Source organism: Mustela putorius, unplaced genomic scaffold, assembly GCF_011764305.1.
Source record: "Mustela putorius furo isolate JIRA1106 unplaced genomic scaffold, ASM1176430v1.1 tig00003875_pilon_pilon_pilon, whole genome shotgun sequence".
NCBI classification, from domain to species: Eukaryota; Metazoa; Chordata; class Mammalia; order Carnivora; family Mustelidae; genus Mustela; species Mustela putorius.
The window spans coordinates 5,980,632-5,999,276 of NW_025422026.1; the positions used below are offsets into that span (position 1 = coordinate 5,980,632).

At 42.4% G+C, this 18,645-nt stretch overlaps 2 protein-coding genes and 1 pseudogene across 7 annotated transcripts in view; 2 read left to right on the plus strand and 1 right to left on the minus strand.

Moving 5' to 3' along the window:
- WDR93 (WD repeat domain 93) overlaps positions 1 to 18,645 on the minus strand; it is a 44,688-nt gene that overhangs the window by 16,791 nt on the left and 9,252 nt on the right. For 5 of the 6 annotated variants that reach the window (XM_004763745.3, XM_004763746.3, XM_004763744.3 and 2 more), the window contains 5 exons: positions 15,825 to 15,903; positions 13,443 to 13,558; positions 12,178 to 12,216; positions 3,952 to 4,036; positions 41 to 212 (listed from right to left, as the gene is read on the minus strand). In XM_004763745.3, the coding sequence (XP_004763802.1) occupies positions 41 to 212; positions 3,952 to 4,036; positions 12,178 to 12,216; positions 13,443 to 13,558; positions 15,825 to 15,903 (491 nt within the window). The remainder of the gene's footprint in view (positions 1 to 40; positions 213 to 3,951; positions 4,037 to 12,177; positions 12,217 to 13,442; positions 13,559 to 15,824; positions 15,904 to 18,645) is intronic. The other variant, XM_045067183.1, reaches the window with a different exon arrangement.
- On the plus strand, positions 7,199 to 7,318 carry LOC123388132 (annotated as a pseudogene).
- Positions 7,370 to 7,811, plus strand: LOC101683510 (60S ribosomal protein L31-like). The gene has a single exon (XM_045067185.1). It carries the CDS (start codon positions 7,391 to 7,393, stop codon positions 7,763 to 7,765), a length of 375 nt encoding a protein of 124 aa, XP_044923120.1. The 5' UTR covers positions 7,370 to 7,390; the 3' UTR covers positions 7,766 to 7,811.

The window sequence follows — 18,645 nt, forward strand, 5'->3', positions numbered from 1 at the left end:
CCGGGGAGCAGGGGGCTCCCGGGACCCCCGGCCCGCTCACCTGAGTGGCTCCTCCTCCCACTCCGTGTCCGGGTCCTTCCGGTATGAGGCGTGGAAGATGGCCGCCTGCTGCTCCCACTGACTGTCCTTGATGAAGTGGTTCTGCCCCGAGCCCAGGCCATAGTAGTCCTCTACCTTGGCAAAGATTTCCAGGGGGCTTTTGAACGTGGTACCTAGGATGAAAAGATTCCGGAATTGGTCAAACCCTGGGACTTCCGCCTTCCTGATTTTCCCTCCTTCCTCGGTGCTTCCCAGTTTCCTGTGGAATCCCCCATCCCCGGAAGTCCATCGGGGAGCCCAGGGTTCAGCCTTCGCCCTGCCTCTTTCCTGCCCCGGCTGCTCAGGGAGCACGGGCCAAGCGCAGCTCCCACAGCCCCGTCCCACCGCCACTTCCTGTTTCCGGGTTACCGGATCCGCAGCGGAGGCCTCAGACCACCGGTGCTGCGTCCCCAGGGCAGCAAGGCCCCAAACGGCCAGTTGCGGTCACTACTGAGCTGCTGCTGAAGGCCCCCGTAATCAGAGAGGCCCGCCCCGAGTTCACCTACCCCACCGCCTTCCTTCAAAATTCTCCTCTCTGCCAATCACTTTTCTTACCACTCGACTCCCCCTGAAACCTTTTGTTTCCTTCTTTTTCAACTGTTCCTAAATCCTCAGTATGACTGGGTGATTGATTTTCTGGGCGCCCACCCCAGCTTTGAGAACTCTGCTCTCTTTGGAGCGGGCTGGAGGCCCCATAGTGCCCCAGGTTCCCTTCCCCTGAGACATCCACTGTCCCGGGTTTCTTGCATTGGTTGCTACAGGAGACCCCTTTTGTATAAACAAATGGCAGTGAACGATGCACAAGCAGTTCCCTTAGTGGGGTCCCTGATCAGCAGGGATCGCGCAGGCTCAACAGAACTTGTTAGAAATGCAGATTCTCGGGCTCCACCCCAGGCGGAAGGGGAAACTGTGGGTGGAGCCCAGCCATCCGGGTTCTAACAAGTTCTCCAGGTGAGTCTGATGCAACTAACGTTTGAGAATTGTTCTAAGACACGAGCACCCTTGCGTTTATCACTCACAGTGGCTTGGAGATCTCTTCCTATCATACTATAGACCTTCCTCATTGTTGCTTGTTTTCTTTTCTTCTTCTTCTTCTTTTTCCCTTTTTCCTTTTTTTTTTTTTTTTAAGATTTTATTTATTTGACAGACGGAGATCAGAAGTGGGCACAGAGGCAGGCAGAGAGAAAGAGGGGGAAGCAGGCTCCCCGCGGAGCAGAGATCCCGATGTGAGACTAGATCCCAGGACCCTGAGATCATGACCTGAGCCAAAGGCAGCTGCTTGACTGACTGAGCCACCCGGGTGTTCCTGTTGAAAATTTTTCTTATGTGAAATATAATACATTCAGCAAAGAGCATAAAAATATATATCTTAATAAATTATTACAAGGCAAACATCTGTCTCTACTCAGGTCCAGAGATGGGGCAATGTGTGCTCCCTAGAAATTCTGCAAAGGCCTGTCTCCAGTCACGGCCTCCGGGGAAGAGCGGCAGCCACTCTCCTGGCTTCTGTGTAAGCACCACGTTCTATTTATTTTACTTCTGTCTCAACGTGCATCTAAACATGATAGCTTTGTTCGGCCTGATTTTGCACTATATACACAAATGGGATTATATACAGCGCTAAGTCTAAGTCTGCCCTCTTTGGTTTAATACTCTTTGTGGCATTTGGCCATTTTGTTGCGGATGGCTATAGTTTGTTCCTTTTTATTGACAGTATCCCATCAAGTGAGTGTATATATGACAGTTAAATCTGTTCTGTCGTTGATGGGCATTTCGGTTCTTCCACATGGGCGGGTACGGAAAAATAACGTCACTGCTATCATTCTTGTACATGTCTGTAAATATCGGGGGAGCATTTACTTGTGAACCTATCAGGTATACACCTAGAAGGAGGAGGACCACTTCCCCCCTGGTTTGCTCAGGAAGTCCCTAGTGTTCGCGCAGAAAGCCCCACACCCCAGGAAATGCCTCAGTCCCAGGCAAGCTGGAACGGTTAGTCCTGATGCCTAAGAGTGTAAGTGCTGGGTCTCGGTATAAATTATCATCAACTTTACTAGATCATACCAAACTGTTTCTCGGATTTTCATGAGACGTCTGGTTGTGGTTATTTCACATCCTTACCAACTTGGTACCATCAGCCTCTTTTCATTGATGCCCTCCTGGTGGGTGGAATGGTAGCTTGTTATGGTTTTCATTTGCATTTCCCTGATAAGTAAGGATGTTAAGCACATGTGTTCATATGTTTATTGGCCATTTGAATAAGGTCATCTTGCCTGTTTTATACTCGATTGTCACTTTTCCTTAATAAGTTGTAGGAATTCTGTATATACTTTTGATATGGACCATTCATAAGTTTTATGTGTTTTGCAAATGTCTCCCCTCATTATGTGGCTTGTTCTTTCATGGTTTTACTGATGTCTTAGGGTGACAGAAAGTCCTTAATTTTAGTAGCCACATTTATCAAATTTTTCTTTTATTATAAGTGTTTTTTCTATTTGTTTTGTGTGTTTTGTTTAAAAAGTCTTTCCCTACCCAGAAGTCATAAAGATATTGTCTTATATTATTTTTTAAAAGCCTATTGTTGGGGCAGCTGGGGGTTCAATTGGTTAAATACCTGCTTTCAGCTCAGGTCATGATCTCAGGGTCCTGGGTTCGAGCCTCACGTCAGGCTCCCTGCTCTGTGGGCAATCTGTTTCTCCCTCCCCCTTTTCCCCTTTCCCCTATTCGTGCTCCCTCTCTCTCTCAAATAAATAAAATCTTTAAAAAATATTTAAAAGCTCTATTGTTTTCTTTCTTATTTACTTCTGTGAGTCACCTGGAATTTGTTTTTGTGTGTGGCATGAGGCAGGAGTCCTGTCTCACTTTTGTTTCCATATGGACAAGCAGCACCATTTACTGAAATGACCATCCTTTCTCTACAGCTCCGGAGTGCCACCCCTCAGATATCAAGTGGACACTAATGCCTGAGTCTGTCCTGGCCTCTATGATAGTTCTTTCATCTATTTTTTTTTTATCTTGTCTTAATCACTGTAGCTTTATGATAAATCTTGATGGAGCAAATCATATCATCATGTTCGTTTATGAGAGTGAACTAGATATTCTTGGCTTTTTAAATTTCCTTCTTTGTTTTTAATGGTTGCAAAGTATTCCTTTGGATGCTTGTGACCAGATTTTATTTAACTAGTCTGTTGCATCTATAAATACTGCTGCAGTGAATATTCTTATATCTTTTATGTCATGTGCACGTATTGAAAGGATATACTCTATCCTCTGCCTATAATGGACTTCTCCTCTGCACCTCATGACCTACTCCTACTTATCCTTCAAAACCTTCCCAAATGCCTCATCCTTTGATAAAGGCTTTGCCTGCTCTGTGGCAGAGTTAGTCACTCTTTCCTCTATATTCTTGTGGTCCTAGATGTTCCCCATCATTGCACTTATTATAACGTTCAATGTTGGTTTCCTCTTACTCCTCTTTAGTAGCACTGCAGCTTTTAGAGCACAGGAAGGTGTGTCTTCCTCATCTGTGTGCTTGGTGTGTTACTGGCACTCAGCAAATACTGATCAATGAACGAACACAGAAATATAGAAATGAATAAACTCCAGCTAGATGACTGTCTTTCCAGATTTCCCAATTCTGTTAGTTAGCTGTATCCTTGTAACTTCTATATTTTTTGTCTTTAGATCCCAGAGCTTATGACTTAAAAATTTTTTTCCTTTCAGAACTATACTTGTAATTTAGATATTGCTGCTAATAAGTAGGAAAGACGGGAAATGTAGAGAAAGGCAAAAAAAAAAAAAAAAAAAAAAAGGAAAAAAGAAAACCAAATTCATGGCAGAAGGAAAGAGAGCAGTTAGTTGAATTACACTAACCTGTAACTGGTTTGGGTGGTTTGATCTTCATTATGTGAACTGGAAGACTCAACTTAATGTCTCCTCTAAAACAAACCATCATATCCTACAATAAGGAAAAAGCACAGCTAAGAAGCCAACAAAGGGGATATAACAGAATCATTAAAAACATATCTGAAAGAAGACAGAAAAAGAGGGGAAAGGAAGAAAGAAAAGGGGGAAAGTGGGACAAATAGAAAGTAAATAGCAAAGTGATAGATTTAAATTGAAACACATCAATAATTACATTAAACATAAATGGCCTAACTACCCCAATTAAAGGTAATTGTACAAAAACTGTATAAGAAGGTAAGACCCAACTACATGCTGTCAAAAAGAAATTCATTTTAAATACAAAGACACCAATATTAAAAGTATAGAAAAAGATACATCTTGTAAAAATAATGAAAGGAAAGCTGGGGTGACTGTATTAATATCTGACATAATAGATTTCAGAGCAAAAAATATTACCAGGGTTCAAGATTCACTGAATAATGATAAAACAGTCAATTCACCAAGGAGATATAACGTTCCGAATGTTTACACACCTAATAATGGAGCTTCGAAATACATGAAGCGAAGGCTCATAGAAGTGAAAGCAGAAATAGATAAATCTGTAATTTATTTTTTTAACCATCTCTGCCCTCCCACCTCAGGCAGCGATCCTGATAAATCTGTAATCTTAAAGATTTGAACACTCCTCTCCCAATAACTGATAGAATAGACAGAAACCCAGTAAGAGCATAGTAAGGATATAGAAGGAAAAGCAGTAAATATATAGGAGACTTAAATAACTTGACCAACAATAGCTGAATACACATTGTTTTGAAGTGCACATGAAACACTTAACAAGATAAACCATATTCTGGGCACAAAACAAATCTTAATAAATTTAAAAGGCTTCAAATTATATGAAGCATGTTCTCTAATCACAATGGAATTAGAAATCACAAAAATAAAGACATCTGGATATTTCAAAGTATAGAAGTATTTAGAAGTATAATATACCTCTAAATAATTCATTGTTCAAAAAATATGTCAAAAAGCAAACTGGGAAGTAATTTGAAGTATTTTTTAAAATAACATAAAATTATAAAGAAAGGTCTATTTCTGGGCTCTCTGTTCTCTTCCATTGATCTATGTGTCTGTTTTTGTGCCAGTACCATACTGTCTTGATGATGACATCTTTGTAATAGAGCTTGAAGTCTGGAATTGTGATGCCACCAACTTTGACTTTCTCTTTCAATATTCCTTTGGCTATTTGAGGTCTTTTCTGGTTCCATATAAATTTTAGGATTATTTGTTCCATTTCTTTGGAAAAAAAAAAAAAGGATGGGATTTTGATAGGATTACATTAAATGTGTAGATTGCTTTAGGTAACATAGACATTTTCACAATATTTGTTCTTCCAATTCATGTTCACTATTACATGATCTCCCTGATATGAGGAAGTGGAGATGCAACGTGGGGGGGTTGGGGTAGGAAAAGAATAAATGAACAAAGATGGGCTCGGGAGGGAGATAAACCATAAGAGACTTTTTAATGTCACAAAACAAGCTGAGGGTGGCTGGGGGTAAAGGGGTAGGGAGAGGGTGGTGGGGTTATGGACATTGGGGAAGGTATGTGCTATGGTGAGTGTTGTGAAGTGTGTAAACCTGGCAATTCACAGACCTGTACCCCTGGGGCTAGTAATAAATTATATGTTTATTAAAAAATTAAAAAACTTTTTAGGGGCACCTGGGTGGCTCAGTGGGTTAAGCCGCTGCCTTCAGCTCAGGTCATGATCTCAGGGTCCTGAGATCGAGTCCCGCATCGGGCTCTCTGCTCAGCAGGGAGCCTGCTTCTCTCTCTCTCTCTGCCTGCCTCTCCATCTACTTGTGATTTCTCTCTGTCAAATAAATAAATAAAATCTTTAAAAAAAAAAACTTTTTAAAAATATATAACGGAAACAGCTAAAACAGTGCTTAGATGTAAGTTTATAGCACTAAATGCCTATATCAGAAAAGAAGATCTCAAATCAATGACCTACCTTCCTACCATAAGAAACTAGAAAACAAGGAAAAACTTACACCTGAAGTGGATGAAAGAAAATAATAATCAAATTGGAAACCACTGAGATAAAAAACAGAAAAAAAAAATGAAGAAAAGAAATGAAACCAAAAGCTGGCTCTTTGATGAGATTAATCAAATTGACAAACCTCTAGCCAAGCTGATTAAGAAAAAAAGAGAAAATACAAATTACCAATATCAGAAATGGGAGTCATTTGAGTGTCCGACTCTCAATTTTGGTTCAGGTCATGATCTCAAGGTTGTGAGATAGAGTCCCGCACCTGCCATCAATGGGGAGTCAGTTTGGGATTCTCTCTTCCTCTCTCTCTGCTCCTCCCCCACCAGCTGTCTCTGTCTCTCTCTCTCTCTCTCTGTCTCTCTCTATCTCAAATCAATCAATCAAACAAACAAACCAATATCAGAAATGAAGAAGGTGACATCAAAACAGATTTTACAGGGGTAAAATCTGTAAAAACAGATTTTACAGGGGCGCCTGGGTGGCTCAGTATGGATTTGGCTGAGGTCATGATCTCAGAGTCATGGGCTCAAGCCCCACATTGGTCTCTGCATTCAGCATGGAGTCTGCTGAAGTTTCTTTCCCTCTGCCTCTCCCCCTGCTCACTCCCTCTCTTTTTTTCTCTAAAATACATACATACATACATACATCTAGCTTTTTAAAAAAACACATTTTACAGATAATGAAAGGATAACACGGGATTATGAACCACTTTATGTCAATACCTTAGGTAACTTAGATACAAAAGTTTCCTTAAGAAGAAAGAGATAACCCTTTGTCACTCAAGACATCAAATTTGTAGTTCCACAAAGGAAATTCCGCAGCTAGATGGCTTTATTGGTTACCTCTATCAAACATTTAAGAGGAAATAATACCAATTCTATATAAACTCTTCCAGAAAATAGAATGGGAATATTTCAACTTATTATACAAGACCAGCATCACCCTGATACCACAAGATGTTATAAGAAAATAAAACCAGGGTACCGGGCTGGACCAGTTGGTGGGACGTTCAACTCTTGATCTTGGGTTTGAGCTCAAGCTCCAAGTTGGGCTTAGAGATGACTTAAAAAAAATCTTAAAGAAAAGGAAACTAAATATTCTTCATGAATATACATGTAAAATTTATTAAGAAAATATTGGCAAGTTAAAATTGGTGAGTTGAGCTTTGCGCAGTGGCAGTATTGTAGCCAATGAGGTTTATCCGAGGCGCAATTATTGCTAATTGAAAACTTTCCCTAAACTTGGTGAGTTGGATCTACAAACAGTTTCTTTTAAAAAAAAATTAAAATAAGGCACACATAAATAACATTAAGAATAGGAAAAGGGCTTCCTTTCCAACCCGGGCCCGGCAGAATGGCTCCCGCGAAGAAGGGTGGCGAGAAGAAGGGCTGTTCTGCCATCAACAAGGTAGTGACCAGAGAATACACCATCAACATTCACAAGCGCATCCATGGAGTGGGTTTCAAGAAGCGTGCCCCTCGGGCACTCAAAGAGATCCGGAAATTTGCCATGAAGGAGATGGGAACTCCAGATGTGCGCATTGACACAAGGTTCAACAAAGCTGTCTGGGCCAAAGGAATAAGGAACGTTCCGTACCGCATCCGTGTGCGGTTGTCCAGAAAACGTAACGAGGATGAAGATTCTCCAAACAAGCTCTACACACTGGTCACCTATGTACCTGTCACCACTTTCAAAAATCTACAGACAGTTAATGTGGATGAAAACTAATCGCTGATTGTCAAATAAAGGTATAAAACTGCAAAAAAAAAAAAAATAATAAATAAACAAATAAATAAATAAATAAAAAAGAATAGGAAAAGGGACTAATTTAAAAGACAGGTTTTTATTTTTATACCATAGGAAAAACATATTTACACATATACAAAAGTTATAGATCTACACTAATAAATGAATTGTGACTGAACTAGGCTCAAAAATTTTTTTTTAAATTTTGAAATTAAAAAGATAATATAAGGTGCCTGGGTGGCTCAGATGGTTATGCATCTGCCTTCGGCTCAGGTCATGATCCCAGGGTCCTGGGATCGAGCCCCGCATCGGGCTCTCTGCTCAGCAGGGAGTCCACTTCTCACTTTCCTTTCTACTCCCCCCACTTGCACTCTCTCACTCTCTCTGTCGATAAATAAATAAAAATAAAATCTTTTAAAAAAGAGATAATATAGGACTTATTTAGACCTAGAGGGTAAAAAAAGAAATATCCAGCTTTCTTTATAAGGCTAGGATAACACTAAGACCGAATGCTGATAAGAAAACCACAAGGAGGGGCGCCTGGGTGGCTCAGTGGGTTAAGCTGCTGCCTTCGGCTCAGGTCATGATCTCAGGGTCCTGGGATCGAGTCCCACATCGGGCTCTCTGCTCAGCAGGGAGCCTGCTTCCTCCTCTCTCTCTGCCTGCCTCTCTGCCTACTTGTGATCTCTGTCTGTCAAATAAATAAATAAAATCTTAAAAAAAAAAAAAAAGAAAAAAAGAAAACCACAAGGAAAAAAAAGTATTCTACAAGCCAATCTCATGTTTGAACATGGATACTCTATGAACACCAAACTATCATTTTGCTTTGTCAATATCTTATTTAGGACTTCAATATCAGCAAAGCAAACTGACAATGCAATTAAATGAATTATTACCAAGTATGGATTACCCAAGAATGGAAGGAAAAATGTTTCCACATTAGAAAATCTATTAATGCAATCCACTGCATTAGCAGATTAAAGGAGAAATACTCTGAAAAGATGAGGAGGAAGTATTTGATGAAGGTCGATATCTATTCCTAATTTAAAAAAAGAAATAACAAACTCCTAGCAAACACAGGCTGGAGGGACACATGCTTAGCTTGCAGAAGGATATTTATGTCAAACACTTTTAGAAAGCTTCATGCAAAATGGTGAGACACTTGGGAGTGTCCCAGTTGGGTCCTGGATAGTGTACTGTCCCCACGACTATTCAACATTTTACTAGAGCTCCTAGAAAATAGAACAAGGCAAGAACAAAAAATAAATAGGAATAAATACTTGAAAGAGGAAAAACTGTCATTATCTACCGTTAGGATTGTCTATGATTGTCTAGGTAGAAAATCCAACAGTATCAGCTGACAGACCATTAGAACTTCAGTAAAGAGGCCAAGGGTCCTGAGACTCAGGTGAAGGAAGTAAAGTATGAAATTTAAGGAGACTCTCACCCTTAGGTGTCCACCCTGTGCTTGCATGAACCTGCCAGGATCTAGGTTTTGCTGACCTCACGCAAATACAAGATCAATATACAAAAATCAGTAGCATTCCTTCCAATTTTCTGAAACTTGATATTCTTCCAGTTTCTTTGCTCTAACTAAGGACCTGATGAATACTGATACAGCCACAGACTAGCACGAACTTGCTAGAAAATATAGATGGTAGTGTCAACATTTAACACTTAATACCTCTCCTTCCTGAAACCCCATTAAAATGACAAAAAGTCATTGAGGAGAGCATCTCTTCAGAAAGACAGAGACCAAAACAAATTGGAAGAAAAAAGCAACTTGGGGAAAACAGACCATACATGGAGAAGAAACACCAACAACTAGAAACGTTTTTTAGGGAAGGCATAGTATTTATCAAATAAACAATCAGAGAAAAAAGGGAGACCCTTGTAAATAGAAATATGATAGCAAAAATGAAAAACTCAGTGAGAGAGTGGAGAGACTGAGCCAATGAGCTCTCCCCAAAAGGTGAACAACAACAAAAGTATGGAAAATAGAACAGAAAATAATCGGGTGACATTGATGAGATTAGAACCCTGGCAGTTTTGCTCCAAAGTTCATTAAGGTCCTGGTGTAGGTAGATGAATGTTGTAATGGGACAGGATAAAGAGCATAAAAATATATACAGGAATGATTAAAGATCATACTTCAAAACAAATGGGAAAAGATGAATTGTTCAAGGTTATCTGTGTGATGATTGGCTATTGGAAAAAATAGATAAAAGTGACCCCCTTCTCACTCCATTCACAAAAGACACTCTCCTCTATGAATTAGAGTGAAATGTCAAAAACAAAACTCTGAAATTATTAGAAGAAACCACAGGAGAACTTATTCATAACCTTGAGAGGGGAAAACCTTCTTCAGTAGAATGAATATTTTTAAAAAGGATAGAAAATTCTCACTGTATTCAAACCTAAAGCTTCTCCCCCCTCCCCGCTTTTTTTTTGAGAGAGAGAGAGAGAGAGAGAGAGCATTCACATGCAGTGGGGAGAAAAGAAGAAGGGGGAAAGAGAGAGAGCCCCAAGTGGGGCTTGATCTCATGACCCTGGGACCGTGACCTGAACCAAAATCAAGTTGGATGCCCAATTGACTGAGCCACCCAGGCACCCCAAGCCTAAAACTTCTTTACAACAGAAAAGCACACGAACAATGGAGAAATGGAATTAACAAATTGGAAGCAAATATGTAACAAGCAAACTATATAGGCAGGCAATCCAAAGAAAACCAGTAAATAAGGCCAGTTAAAAATATGGAGATCAATGAAAATTATACAAAATGTCATTTTGTTCCATCAGTTTGCAAAAACAAAAAACAAAAAAACACAAACAAACAAACAAACAAACAAAAAAACAACAGAAAAAAGGATAATAGCAAGGTCAGAGAGGCTGTGGAGAAATTGGTTAAAAGCCTCAGGGGGTTGGGCCTCTGACTTTGGCTCGGGTCATGGTCCCAGGGTCCTGGGATCAAGCCCTGCATCGGACTCTGCTCCTCAGGGAGCCTGCTTCCTCTCCTCTCTCTCTGCCTGCCTCTCTGCCTACTTGTGATCTCTGTCTGTCAAATAATAAATAAAATCTTTATTAAAAGATTTGGGGAGGCAACTTAGCAGTATCTACATTAACACTAAAAATGCAGTGCCTGAACGCTCAGAAGCACCCAGGTATACAGAGAATCGACAAAGTTTTTCACTGTATAATGTAAAAGCCACAAAGTGAAAATGTCTTCAGTATCAATAGACTCATACCCCAAATAAACTGTGGTATATCCATAATATGGAACAGAATACGATAGGTCAAAAGAACAAGGTAGGTTTATTTGATGTTGAAAAACTTTGCCAAAAAAAAATAACACCCCCCCCAAAACAAAAAAAATGCAAAGTTGTAAGAAAATATATAGTATAGGAAATTCTCATAAAACAAAAAAAAAGAAAAAATTTCCCATAGAAAAGACATTCCCATAAAACAAAACTATATATTTTTAAAGATAAATGCATGTAAGAACCTATGTAAGATACACACGGAAGATCGAGGAAACACACATCAGGCTAATAACGATGAGGACCTGTGGAGACAACTGCTGTCTCCGAATTACCTGGCTTTTCCCAGAGTGATAGGTTCACCTGTTGTTTGTATAATTTGAAGCATAATGTAATTTAAAAAGGGGGAGAAGAGAGGGCTTTCGAGAGACTTCCATGTGGAGGTGATCTCTTCTGTACTGGCCAGCCTGGGTCCTCCCCAGAGCAGAGCCTCTGGAAAGCCCGGTGTGCTCCTGGCCTCAAAGGGAGAGCCGGGAAGCTCCAGGGAAGCCACTCGTCCCTGGAGGTACGAAGATGAAACCCTTCAGGAAACTTGGCTTGGGGGACTGGGCTGTTATTTAGGCAGGAGCAAACCGGGCCTCATGGGGCCTGAGGGTATATAATTTGGGGGCCTCTTGTGAAAGAGAACACAAAATTTTGAAAGCAAAATGCCCATGGCCATCCAAATACCTAAATGGTGACAGGGGGAGAAGGAGTGAAGACAGTGGTCTGAAGTGACTGTGGCTAAAATGTTACTTTTGCCAATTTTACAAGACTACGTGGCCATGTGAATACATTGTTAGGATCCCTTGCAGGGCCTTGGAAGGGGCCATACAGGTGAGGGGCCCTAAAATTTCACCTCCCTTATCTTCATGGAAATCCATCTCTCGACAAACGACTCGGGGCAATGATCCTCAAGGATAGGGGCCTGTCTTTCGTGGATATGAGGTACGAAGTTGAGTGACAGAGAATCTGAAAATGTGCCCTACTGGAACATTCTCCTGGGATACTTGTTATTTAAAGCACATTTTCAGTCAACATAAAAATCTGTGGCATGCAACCTAAATTTCCCTGCAGATTTTCTTTAAAATTCCTTACTGTTTCTAGATCTTCTGAAGTCACAGGTTCAAGAGCATTCTGAGGAGAAAAGTGAGAAATTAAGTCACAATAGGCTGGATGTATGTGCGTCCCCCGCTTTATTCTCTCTCTCCCCGTTACTGCCGTCAGTAGTGAATGCATCCTGCAGACACAGACGACTGATATTTGTGTGGTTGCCTGGCCCGCAGGATTTTAACACAGGATCCCCTGCTGTCCAGGGTCTTAGGATGCAGGAGGGGAGATTGGAAATAGTGAGAGGAAGAAATATGAATGTGGGTGCCCCTGGGTGGCTCAGTCGTTAAGCGTCTGCCATCAGCTCAGTTCATGATCCCAGAATCCTGGGATCGAGCCCCGAGTCAGGCTCCTTGCTCAGCGGGAAGCCTGCTTCTCCCTCTCCCACTCCCCCTGCTTGTGTTCCCTCTTTTGCTCTCTTTGTCAAATAAATAAAATCTTTAGGGGGCGCCCGGGTGGCTGGGTGGGTTAAAGCCTCTGCCTTCGGCTCAGGTCATGATCTCAGGGTCCTGGGATTGAGTCCCGCATCGGGCTCTCTGCTCATCATGAAGCCTGCTTCCTCCTCTCTCTCTCTCTGCCTGCCTCTCTGCCTGCTTGTGATCTCTGTCTGTCAAATAAATAAATAAAATCTTTTTTTAAAAAATAAGTAAAATCTTAAAAAAAAAAGAAATATGAATGAACAGAGGTAATGTTGGGCATTGAGATTATTTTTAAAAAAATAGACTGAAATGGTAGAGCTCCTACTTTCTAAGAATAATATGAAGAACATATGTATTCCCTATATATTGACAACAACCTGTTTATACCATAATCTGGGAAATGCAGTGAGGCATGAAAGGATTATTTCAGCCCAGGGCGGGGGTGGTGGTGGTGGGAATAAAATGACCGAGGAGGCAGGAATCAGGATAAAAGACCTGGGAGTGGTCTTGGTGGAGAGGCACCTCTCAGAGAGAGAGAGAGAGAGAGAGAGAGAGAGAGGCAGGCTCCCACTACTGAGGGCCCCTCTTAATATCTTATTTTGACCAAAGCAAATCGAGTTTGGAGTCATGGGCCCATGTGCCTGCTGTCCTCTCTTGCCGCCTCCGTAATTTGGGGGCCTCTGTGAAAGAGAACACAAAATTTTGAACGCAAAATGCCCATGGCCATCCAAATACCTAAATGGCGCCATTTGTCCTGACTCCAAGGGGCATTTAGGCAGATGTGGGTCAAGGGGAGGGAGAAACGTATCAGTGGGAAACAGGGGCCTTTCCTACCGGTTGTGGCTGTCTGACTTTCTTCTTTGGATTTAGAGCCGGTTGGGGGTGCTCCACCTCCTTGAGCCAAGACTCCTTGGGCAATTTGTACACGTCCAGCCAAGTGTCCCCAGCTCCTGCATTGGGAAACCAAGGCGCCATTGGGCAACTGTGCATAGGTGACAAGCTTCCCGTGAGGAAAGGCCTGTCTTCTCAGAACCCCCAGCGTGGGGCCCAGCAGGCACCCTCGGAACAGAGACTTGGGCAGACCGAGGGGGCCGTGGTCCTGCCATGGGTCGCTGCCCGGGGAGCTGTAGGGCCTCTCCCCTCAGGCCACCGCCTTCTGAAGGAAGCCGGGCTCCTTACCGTCACAGCACTGGTATTACGGTTTTTAACCAAGCTGTCGCCTCTGCCCAGACCCCCTGTCTTTTTCTAGGTTCCAAGAGGTAAATTACACAGACATTTTGTCATACTGCTTTTCCTGTCAGGGCAGGAAGGCGGTATGACACAGAAGCCATGACTGAGAGGGGATGGCTGAGGCTGGAATTGGGAGGGATTCCCTCCAGAGCATTCTTCTGATATTTGAGGAACTGACCACCAAGGACCACCTGGGTGTGGGGCTTTAACTCGTCACGGAAACACACTCAGCTTCTATACCCAATACCTGACAACCTGGGAAGGGCCGCTTCCCCTTGGTTTGGGGCTCTAGCTAAGTGTTTCCTTTAACACGCAATCATCTGGACCCCTGGACTTCAGGTTTCTGGTCTCCAGTCCTGGGAGAGAATAACTGTCTTGTTTTGAGCCACCGCATTTGTGGTACTTTGTTGGGGCCTAGGAAACAGGACAGAGTATAAAAGCTTCCTTTGAAGTATATACTTTCCTCAAGCACTTAACATTTGAGGGACCTGTGGCAAGAATATAGAGGCCCATATACCATATGTCTAAGTATTTAAAAGTTTGGGGCGCTTGGGTGGCTCAGTGGTTTGGGCTGCTGCCTTTGGCTCGGGTCATGATCTCAGGGTCCTGGGATCGAGCCCCGCATCGGGCTCTCTGCTCCGCAGGAAGCCTGCTTCTCTCTTTCTCTCTCTCTCTCTGCCTGCCTCTCTGCCTACTTGTGATCTCTGTCTGTCAAATAAATAAATAAAATCTTAAAAAAAAAAAAAGTTAAAAGTCAGGTTGCCTGGGTGGTTCAGTCTTTAAGTGTCTGCCTTTGGCTCAGGTCATGATCCCAGGGTCCTGGGATCGAGCCCCGCATCAGGCTCCCTGCTCAGCTCATGTTCCCTCTCTTGCTGTCTCTCCCTCTCTGCCAAATAAATAAAATCTTTTTAAAAAGATAAAAATCAAGCTAAGAGTCACTTGAATAAAAGATGTTCTATCTCGGCAGTAATAATTACAGCAGGTAAGAGCCAACGACAAATGCTAGAATTGGTGGGTTGTACTTCAAGGGGATGCGGGATAGATGCATAGTCTCAAAGTATCTCCCCCCAAATGCTTATCGATTACTGTGGTGGTTTCAACATATGCCCCCAAATTCTCTGATTCTTCTGCCTCCAGGAAGAGAAGCTTAAATCCTTTCCCCTTAAGTGTCGCCTGGACCTAGTGACTTGCTTCTAACATAGTATGGGACGGGAAAAGCAGTATCGTAGTGGGGGAATCTGGCAGACACCAGTAACCTGGGTGAAATTGCTGGCACATACCCCTGATATACAATGACAAGAGCATGTCACCTCTGTGGCATCTCCCCTAAATCCTTAACCCTGGTTGAATCATGAGAAACAGAGCAGGCAAATTGAAATTGGGGGACCTTGTGCAGAATATCTGACTGGTATTCTTCAAAAGTGTCAAGGCCATGAAAAACAAAGACTGAGAAATTGTCACAGATCGGAGTAGACTAAGAAGACACAATGACTAAATAGAATATGGAATCCTGGATTGAGCCTTGGAACAAAAATTTAGTGGAAAAAAGGGGAAAACCTGAAGAAAAAAGCCACCACCTTTAGTTAATAGTATTATATCGATGTCACCGCTTAATTTTTAAAAAGATTTTATTTATTTTTTGGACACACAGAGAGAGAGCACAAGGAAGCAGAGTGGCAGGCAGAGGGAGAAGCAGACTCTCTGCTTAGCAGGGAGCCCGATGTGGGGCTCGATCCCAGGACCCTGGAATCATGACCTGAGCGGAAAGCAGAGGCTTCACCCACTGAGCCACCCAGGCACCCCTGTCATTAATTTTGACAAACGAACTGTGGTCACGTTACATGTTGGTATTGGAACACAAGGGACACCCTGTCCCTATCTTTACAACTCCCGTAAATTATTTCTAAATAAAAGGTTTGAAAGGAGGTGGTTATCTGGAAGAGGCTACACATCTGAACCTTCTTATCAGCTCACCGTTAATCTCACCTTGTAGGAGGAAGGCCACGAAACCCCCTCCTTGAGAGATCTCCACCTTCACACAGGTGGTTTGCTTGCTGGCATCATCCTGGAAAGAAGAGAAGCGTGGTAAGGTCAGCCTCATGATGGAGAGGAATGGTGGACTTTGGATTTCCCGCCTAAAGGTTTTGGATGTATTTCCTAGTTTCTTAAATACCATAGATTGGATGACTCATCAACAATAGACCTTTATCTCCCATAGTCCTGGAGGCTAGAAAGCCAAGATTTCCAAAGATTTCAAAAATCTGGCAGATTCAGCGTCTGGCGAGAACCTGTTTGCTGGTCTGTAGACTTTCTGCCTGCCACCTTTTCAGGTGCCTTCACATGGTGGAAGGGTTGAGGGAGCTCTTGGGGCTCATCTAAGGGCACTAATCCCATTTGTGAAGGTTCATGATCTAAACCTTTCGAAAAGCCCCACCTCCTAATACTCACACCAGAGTTTAGGATTTTCAACCTGAATTCTGTGGGGACACAAACATTCAGTCCATAGCAAGAAGAGACTGACTGTAACCCTGGTATGAAATTTGCTCAAATTTCAGGCCAGGTGAGAGATTCAATGTTTATGGTTGTCTGTGGCCTGCTTTTTCATTTTCTTAATTGTATCTTTATAATAACAAAGATACTTGTTATTATTAAGACCTTTATTAATAGGTGCTTGCATTTTGTTGGGTTTTAAAAAAAAAAACAAGTTGTAATGTTTTATTACAAATTAAAAATGAGGTGCTTAAAAACCTCAACTTGGTGAGGGACAGCTGGGTGGCTCAGTTTGCTCGAGAATCCAGTTCTTGATTTTGGCTCAGATGGTGAGACCAGTCCTTGCATCTGGCTCTGCACTGGGCACGGAGCCTGCTGGGGATTCTCTCTCTCCCTCTCCCTTTGCCTCTCCCCCACCATCCCAGGCTCGCTCTCTCTCCAAAACAAACATCTCAACTTGGCTAGATATGAAACAATGTTAAAACCTTTAAAGGTGTATTGAGAAAAACCAGACTTTTCAAAAAACCCATTTGTTATTACCAAAAAGAGACATCTTTAAGTAAAAATAAAAACCAGATGCTGCATAGATGATGCCACTAGTTCTAGCTGTCTGGTCAACAGTAGAAATACAAGCACTGAAGGTCTTCAGTTCCGATCTTTCATTCACTTCTTATTGCTGGGATGTCATAATTTCACCCCCCACCCCTCTGGCAACCACCAATCTGTTTTCTGCATTTAACAGTCTATTTGTTTCTTTTTTTTTTTTTTTTTTTTTAAGAAAGATTTTATTTATTTATTTGACAGAGAGAAATCACAAGTAGATGGAGAGGCAGGCAGAGAGAGAGAGAGAGAGAAGCAGGCTCCCCGCTGAGCAGAGAGCCCGATGTGGGACTCGATCCCAGGACCCTGAGATCATGACCTGAGCCGAAGGCAGCGGCTTAACCCACTGAGCCACCCAGGCGCCCCTATTTGTTTCTTTTTTTTCTCTGTTTTGTTTCTTAGAATCCACGTAAGAGTGAAATAATATAGTATTTGTCTTTCTCTGTCTTATTTCACTTAGAATTATACCCTCTGGGTCCATCCATGTTGTGAATGGCAAGATCTCGTTCTTTTTTATGGCCGAGTAATATTCCATTGCATCTGTATATACCACATATTTTGTATCCATTCATCTATCAATGGACACTTGGGGCCTTCCATAATTTGGCTATTGTAAGTAACACTACAGTAAATACAGAGGTGCATAGAGTTTTTCAAATTAGTATTTCATTTTCTTTGGATAAATTCCCAGAAGCACAATTACTGAATCATGTGGTATTTCTATTTTTAATTTTTTGAGGAATTTCCATAGTTTTCCACAGTGACTGCACTGACTTACATTCCCACCAACAGCACACGAGGGTTCCTCTTCTCCAGCTCCTTGCCAATTCTTGTTATTTCGTATCTTTGATTCTAGCCATTCTGACAGGTGTGAGGTGATCTCATTGTGGTTTTTTGATTTGTATTTCCCTGATCATGAGTGGTGTTGAGCATTTTTTCATGTGTCTGTTGGCCACCTGCATGTCGTCTTTGGAAAAATGTCTGTTCATATCTCCTGCCAATTTTTTAATTAGATTATTTGGTTTTTGGGTGTTGTGTAAGTTCTTTATACATTTTGGACACTCTTTATTAGATATGTCATTTACAAATATCTTCTCCCATTCTGTAGGTTGCCTTGTCGTTTTGATGATGGTTTCCTTTGCTGTGCAAAAACCTCTAATTTTGGTGTAGTCTGGATATTTATTTTTCGAGATCACTCGGTGGGGACAGGACAGGTGGTAAGCCTGCATTAGCTCAGTCCCGCCCTGCTCAGCCTGGGGAGCCATGACGCCTCACCTGAATTCTCAGCTAGCTGCTTTGTCCCTTTGCCATCTTATGGCTTAGGTTCTCCAGGCATTTGCATCAGTAATAGAAGTTGCAGGGTTGAGGAGGCTGCTGACCTTGGGTGTCATCTCCTTGATTTTCCTTTTCTTCATTGCTGTCCTCTCTAGGGGGTCTTTGGTGAGGTGGGCCCATCCCCTGATACAGATTCTCTCACTGATCTACCTGCTTCTGCACCCTACTCGTCTACCCCCTTCGTCCCTTCTGCACGGGAGGGTCGGCATAGTGTGCTGGGCTCTGCCCACATGCAGGTGGGGACTGTCACCTGTGCCAGGGCCTGACCTTCAGGGGCACTCTCTGACCCCTCTGACCCCTCATTCCTTTCCCTACTCTCACAAGTCTGGAATCCCACTGGTAATTGCATGGAGGCCCAGCCCTAGACATGGACAGCGTTTCC

Coding starts and splice junctions, on each gene's coding strand:
- LOC101683510 (XM_045067185.1), top strand. CDS start 7,391: ATGGCTCCCGCGAAGAAGGGTGGCGAGAAGAAGGGCTGTTCTGCCATC.